Source organism: Aplysia californica, unplaced genomic scaffold (genome assembly GCF_000002075.1).
Source record: "Aplysia californica isolate F4 #8 unplaced genomic scaffold, AplCal3.0 scaffold01154, whole genome shotgun sequence".
NCBI classification, from domain to species: Eukaryota; Metazoa; Mollusca; class Gastropoda; order Aplysiida; family Aplysiidae; genus Aplysia; species Aplysia californica.
Window position 1 is genome coordinate 100,134 of NW_004798424.1, and position 7,717 is coordinate 107,850.

The window sequence follows — 7,717 nt, forward strand, 5'->3', positions numbered from 1 at the left end:
TCTCTCTCTCTCTCTCTCTCTTAAGTGCTTCATTTCTTTTATCTATCGATACCTAACAAGATAGGAATTAGTGTTCATTTCGGGAAAATTAGTTGTTTGGCTGCCTATTTCCAAACCATGTTACATTCCAACAATTATAATATTAAAATCTCAGGTTCACACTAGCTGCTAACTGTTCTTGGAGAACCTGTTATGTCACTGTTTTATCACTGTTTCTTTACGTCCTTCGGTGGCACGTCCTTTAGTCCTGGCCCGTGGGTGGTTGGTGGGTGCTCTGGTGTTGTTTGCTCCTTCTTTCCTATCAAACATCTTTCGTCCTGATCTCTCCTCTTTTTTGTGCTTGTTACTCGTTTGTAACACCTCTAATCTTCAGCACTTATATGACCTTATTGTGTTGAAAGTGCCGCAAAACTTTTACTAAAACTAAAAACTAGAAGTCCCGGCCCTTCGTGAATCTATTATTATTTGTTTTAGATCAGAAGTTGACAATTCAGTTTCCGTTCAGGTGACAATTTGTTCTTCCAAACTCTGTCTTAAGACCAGCTGTTGAAAGTAAAGAATAGTCCCAGTGACATCATCAGCTGCTGCCGTGGCGGTTCGGCGTAGAGTAAATGTCTAGTTGAGTTCTCGGCACTGACTCTACTTACCACACACACCCTGGGTCTCCACTCTGGGAGGAGCCAACACCAGGAGTAGACGTGAAAGACGATTTTATTAGTGGAGATTTCAACTATAGTGCGGTCAAAAATTCATGTTGCAACTTATCGTCAAATATCTTTTCAATGGGTGAATTAATGTTATCCATACTTTGCCCACCAGTTTGTATCATTTTGTCTTAACCTAATCACATTTTTTTCTCAAAAACTTAGGTTTGATTTAAAAACTTTTCTTCAAAAATTTATATAAAATACTATGGATCTCCACCGCGCGGAAAATACCATTGCTAACAGCACTTCCCTCCTCTCGCTCACATTTTGATTACGCCCACGGCCTATATCACAGCTGGCCAATTACACTCTTTAAGGGCAAAACTTCTTACAAGAAATTAATTTTATAGTGAACACAGTTTTTGCACTAAAGGTTCCCTAAACATACGTTCAATAAGCATAATATATCGATTAGAAAAAAAAATGACAGCCTTGCTTTATTAAAAAGCGATTTTGCCCGCGCTGTAAACTTTAAAAAATCTGTAGAAACCATTGACTGGGATTTTTTATGAGTATTTATTCAGGAATTTTCTAGAATACAGTGTGCAGGTGATTGAAAAAATATTCATCAGTTAAGACAAATTATTGATAAAAGTCATAGTGCAAAAGTTGGAAAATCTAAGTTCAATAGTTAAGGAGATATTTGATAATTAGTTCCGCCACGAATTTTTGACCGCACTTTTGACATTTACCTGGGGCAGTTACGAAGTCCAGATGTGTTCATTGCTTGAGTATGTAACTGGTGTGTTCACTGCATGAGCATACAACTGATATGTTGATTGCTGGACCAAGAAAGTGATGTGTTTATTACATGAACACATAGTCTGAACCTAACTATACACAGAGCCTTCGATCCCCTGAACGCTTCCACGATCTTCGTTGTGTACAAATACGCCGTTATCACCGATGGTTTATTTGCCAGTCATACAGTAATGAGTGTCTTCACAGGTATCTTTGGCAGTGAATACACAAGAAGTAAAATCTGTTAGTTTCTGTAGCATTTTTTTTACCATTAGAGAAAGTGAGGACTATTAAGGATGTGGCAATAGAATATAATCCGACAATTAATATTGATGTGGTGGCTGCTAGAATATACTCCGCACGGTTTACTTTGAACCTGGGACACGAGCTACAGAAATACAGTCTACATGTATTACTGTTTTACCATTTGACTACAAAATCGTTCATTCCTCTTTTTGAGGCACAAAATTTAACCGTCTGTATAAATGTGTATATAATTCTATTCTTAAGAATTAGTGTATTTTGTGTTCAAAAGAGCAGGATGAAAGATTGTTGTGCAAGAGCGTTGCACTTTACACATCACAATTTTTACATATCAATCGATGTAAGAAATCAAGCACTTGAGATAGATAGATAGATAGATAGATAGATAGATAGATAGATAGATAGATAGATAGATAAATAGAGAGAGAGAGAGAGAGAGAGAGAGAGAGAGAGAGAGAGAGAGCGAGAGAGAGAGCGAGAGAGAGAGAGAGAGAGAGAAGAAAAGAAAGGAAGAATAATACATGTATAGGCTTTTTGATGGTGTACACCTCTGTTGTTTTATTCTATGAAGTTGTTGCTTTAAAACTGACGAATCAGACGAGTCATTTCTGACTAAAGTTTAGTACATTCCCCATTTCCAACAAACCTAGCTTGTGCTATTTTTCTGGTTTTATGTACCGTGCACCCCGATCTGCTGAAGTATATGAAAATATATTTGAAAGAGAGATACGTGCTCTCCTTCAATCAGATGAAATCAGCAACGCAAGTTTCATTTGCCCTCTTTATCTTTAAAATTAAAATAATATTATATTGTTTAATGACAAACAGAGAATTGCACAAGGACTTTTAATTGTATACTCATTTTTTCTTTGTTTACTCCATTGTCTGCGATACACAGAGGGAAAAAAAAGCAAACGATCAAAGAGCTGATACAACTTTGTCAAGCTATTACAACGAGCTACAGCCAAAGCTCATTACACCGTCCACCCTTATACAACCAGCCTCGCCAACCGCCAGGTTTTACCTATGCACGAAAAGATACGCCTATACAAACATACTCTTCGCCGCTTTAAACCACCTCCCACTATTCGCCAAATGTCTGAGATGTACGGTCCTAGCAAAACTAATGTGATATTGCCCCGCAATACCGCCGTCGAGCTGACTGCCAGAGAAACACAAAAATATACAGCGCACAACACCCAATTAACATTTTAAGGGATAGAAATTATGTCTGGTTCTTTTGGTGTGTGTGTGTGTGTGTGTGTGTGTGTGTGTGTGTGTGTGTATGTGTGTGTGTGTGTGTGTGTATGTGTGTGTATGTGTGTGTGTGTGTGTGTGTGAATGAGGCCAATTTAACAAGAGGCAACATTGGAATCCCCCAATGAAACCCGCCCTGCGAATCAGTCAACCTCATGCCCGTCCCAAGACTGACGGTATGGCGAGGTTTTTGATTGTATTTCCCCTAAGAGTTCAATGTTTCCAAGTTCGTCCATCTCCATTCACAGAGCTCTGGTTCAGACTGTTAAACAAGCGCTTTATTTCATGCATGTTGGTATTGTTGATATTGTTGTTTTTATATGTTTAATGCACCATCCCCTAACCACTTTCAACCTTCTCTAGTTGGAATAAAAGTATGTTCTTCATAACGATTTTATTATTGTTAAAGTCTTTTTATTTAAAAATCAAAATGTATCATTTATTTTATTAGGTGGTTGCACCACTTACTCAACTGACATCGTGCTGGGTATAAGTGCTCATGTCTCTGGTTCGAATCCCTTTCTGGTTTGGTTTGTTTAGGGAAATTTTCAAGACTTTCCTCCGCCTTGCTTTGTCTTATCAGAGGTGGGGCAGTGCGTTAGCTCAGTTGGCATCATGTTGGACCACAGAGAGGATTTGGACCACAGAGAGGATTCTTATGGTTCGAATTCCAGACTCGGGTCGTTTTGTCTTTTCATATGGTGATTTTGTAGTAATTTTTCCTTACACACTGTGCCCAAACGATGTTCTCTGAAATGTGCACACAGATATTCCTTTTGAAGTCAAAAATTGAGCAGAAACGTTTCATGTCTTCTTTTGTTGAGAACTTTAATGGCACATCGATATCAAACGAAGCCAACGCACAAGATCGATATTGACAACATGAAATTGTTTGCACAAACCATTCTTACAATTTTAGCACAGGAATTTTAATGACGCTTCCATTTTTGCCTTACACCCTTTGTCACACAACTCAAAGAAATTTTAAAGCTCGACAATCGTACGAAACAACATCAATCAATATTATACAAACATAAAATAATAATAATAATAATAATAATAATAATAATAATAATAATAATAATAAAGACTATTAAAAATAGCACATTAAACAATCTTATCTTTTGATTTCAGGGACATAAAACAAAACGAAGCCATAACTACAACAACTTCTGATTTGTCCATGTTCTCTTGTTACTATGATGAGGCTGACCGACCATTCTGGTGTATTTTTCAATGAGCTTCAGCTAAGAGTAGTTTGAAAGACTTTGAAATGCATATCGGATGTATAGAAGCGCGCAGCCAATGAAGAGAGCCTTTGATACGTTTGGGGGGTCTGCCAAATTGTGGTCATCTGATGTTGTCATCGTACCTGGAGCAATAAAGTAACAGTTAAAGGCGTGTGTTGTATGAAATAGCAGCCATGATATTAATAACAGCAATAGCAACATTAACAACAACAACAACAACAGTAAATAACTACTATAACTACTACTACTACTACTACTACTACTACTACTACTACTACTACTACTACTACAACAACACTAGCAGCAGCAACAACAATAGTAATAATATTAATAATAATGTTAATAATAATAATAACTATAATAATGATAAAATGGATAATGATAATAATACAGTTTCAACAATAACTATAGCAATCACATCAGCAGTACCAGCACCAGCACTAACAATATCAACAGTAACAATAACACAACCACCACCATCACCATCATCACCACCAGTACGACAACCAACATCACAACCAACCCCACCAACAGCAACAGTAGCAATAGGAACAACAACAGCAAAAACAACAGAAACAGACTCAAGTAAAATTTGATAAAGAAGCAAACCAATTACTAGTGTGTACAGTCAAAAACCATTTTTCACCAAACAAAATGTAAAATTGGCCTGCCACTAAAGCATTCACTAATTTCTTCTATTCATAAAACTCTCACTCCCCAAAACCACAACAACAATTAAAAAAGACCCCCCCCCCCCGTACACACACGAAAATGAAAAAAGAAAGATGAAAAAATCGACTCTTGAGTAGACTTCCTTCATAATTACCGCTTACGTTTAGTATGTCAGAATTTTCAAGTTATGGGGTAAAGATAACCCCTTTTTTCCCAATCAAGCATCTACCCTCCTTTTCTCTCTTCCCTGGGTCCTACTGTAAGTCACTCTCTTACTACAAAACCTTCGGTTCTTATGTAACCTATTTATGTTGCAAGTGTCATTAAAAGTAAACCTCTTCTATTCTTCTGAACCTAAAGAAAAACGAAAGCTAACCATTAGTGTACTCTCAAAACTCACTCTATTAATCATCCACAGTCTGCAGTAGCACCTATTTCATCTTTAAAAAAAACAACAACAAAAACAAAACAAAAAACAACCCCTAAAAACAGGGGAAAAAACCCACAACAACCAAAACACCCAAAACAAAGAAGCACTCTTAGATTCTACTCAAACTAAAGAACAGCTTTACTCAAGCTACCCCAGGATGTACTCACAAAACTTATTGTACTGATCATTGACACTCTGCAGTAGAGCAAACACCAATTTCATCTCCTCATTGATGGCGCTGTCTGACCCTCCGCCCGTGTCATCCTCCAGTTTACAGAGATCATGGTCGAAGCATTCCATGGCTTTTTTCAGGGAACTAGTCAACAAAACCGGGACATAGTGTTGTTATTAACAGTCTTTGATTGTGTAGGAGAAGAGGCATTGGGGTATTTTGGTATAAACGGCGTTTGACAGACAAACAGACAAACAAACAGATAGATAGATAGATAGATAGATGGATAGATAGATAGATAGATAGATAGATAGATAGATAGATAGATAGATAGATAGATAGACACACACAAGCAAAGAGAGAGAGAGAGAGAGAGAGGAAGAGAGATAGAGAGAGATAGAGAGAGATAGAGAGAGAGAGAGAGAGAAGGAGAGAGAGAGAGAGAGAGAGAGAGAAAAAGAGAGAGAGAGAGAGAGAGAGAGAGAAAGAGAGAGAGAGGGAGAGAGAGTTATAGAAAACCTGATATTCTGTATTTTTCTGATAAGCACTATGGGGCTTTTACCTATGAGATTCCTTGAATTAGAACAGTGCTTATTAATCATGGGCGATAGGATCACGTGGGTATAGTAATATGCCCCACCAAAAATACATGTACGAACATGTTAGCCTCTTAAAGGAGTCCAGCGAGGACACGCACTAACTTAAAAAATGTTGACAAGCACTGTCCAATGAGTACGGGAAGATTGAGGGCCATTTTTTATACCTTGAAATAATATACCAATGTGTGAGTGCAGTAAAAAAAAAAAGGATGTAAGGAGAGCGGATGACTGAATGGGTGATATTATTATACAGTTGAATGATTGTTGGACAACTGAAACAGTTTTCAATAAGTATATAACTACATAATGAAATGCCGAGCAACTATTTTGTTAGACAGTCAGATCTATTAAACAGTGGAAAACAAAAATAGAAATAATGACTAGATTTGAGATGGGTTTCTCTTTGCGAAACAGACAAATTTGAAAGGTAATTGACGAAATTATAATAAAATGGCCCGAGTAGGGTAGTGGCAGATGTCACATATAAGTGGGCGATTATTTCAGTACAAAACTGTTAGCCTCTTAAACGTGGTAGGATAGAGGGAAAGAAGAGCATAGGAAGAAAAAGAACAACATACAGGTATATAGATGGCTTGAACAACATTGCAACCAGTAACACAAAGAGAAAAACGGCTGATCAAGAAGACAGACAACAGGAAGGAATGTGTATCATGATCGCCAATGTCTGCTCCGGACTTGACACCGAAGAAAAAGAAGAAGCTTGGAAATTCATATAGATGAGCGGTACGAACATATTAGCCTCGGGTGGCAAAAATGGGCCATGGCTGTAAAAAGACAGTTGGCAACCTTAGAATTGCAAATTTCTATTTATAATTTCTGGATGTTTTAAGTTACTAAGACCGTGGGGTCAGAAATCCAGTATACTATCTGACGCTGCTCTATCAAAATCGTAAAATCATTCAAATCGGAGTCGCTATCACAATATTCAAATAATTGCATTAAAAAGCCATGTTGTTAAACTCAAAATATTAATTTTAAATTATCAAAACACTAGATCTAGATCTAGGTACTGAGCATATAGAACTTTGTAATTTTAAGGTAGCGACATATTGTATGTGGGTGATAGATCGAAAATATTAGCCTCTTAAAGGTGGCAAAAGTGAGTGCTGGCTGTATAAAAATGTTGACAAGCAGTGGTCTCTTTCAACAAAAGACATACCCACAGTCAGACGGGTTACAACAAAAGACATACCCACAGTCAGACTGGTTACAACAAAAGACATACCCACAGTCAGACTGGTTACAACAAAAGACATAGCCACAGTCAGACTTGCTACAACAGAAGACATACCCGCGTCAGACTGGTTACAGCAGAAGACATACCCACAGTCACACTGGTTACAACAAAAGACATACCCACAGTCAGACTGGTTGTTGAAGCGGCGAGAAGCCTGGAGGCAGCGGTCTATGACGATACGACATCCGGGGCTGACAGAGCTGGTCACTGTGTGACACGTCAGAGCTTCCGGGGAGAGAAAAAACGGGGGTGTAGGGAGTGTGACGTAGATCGCACATTTTTCTTTCGTATTCCATCATCATCATCATCATCATCATCATCATCATCATCATCATCACCATCATCATCATCATCAACAAAATAATAA

General features: G+C 37.8%; 1 protein-coding gene across 1 annotated transcript; it reads right to left on the reverse strand.

Annotated features, from left to right (window-relative positions):
• Positions 1-3,780: 3,780 nt before the first annotated feature.
• On the reverse strand, positions 3,781-7,575 carry LOC101861252 (the record flags this gene model as incomplete). Its single annotated transcript, XM_005111953.3, is given in 3 exon segments — positions 3,781-4,341; positions 5,489-5,637; positions 7,470-7,575. Coding segments are annotated over 3 exon segments (380 nt in total), but the record flags the coding sequence as incomplete, so codon positions are not given.
• Positions 7,576-7,717: the final 142 nt, after the last annotated feature.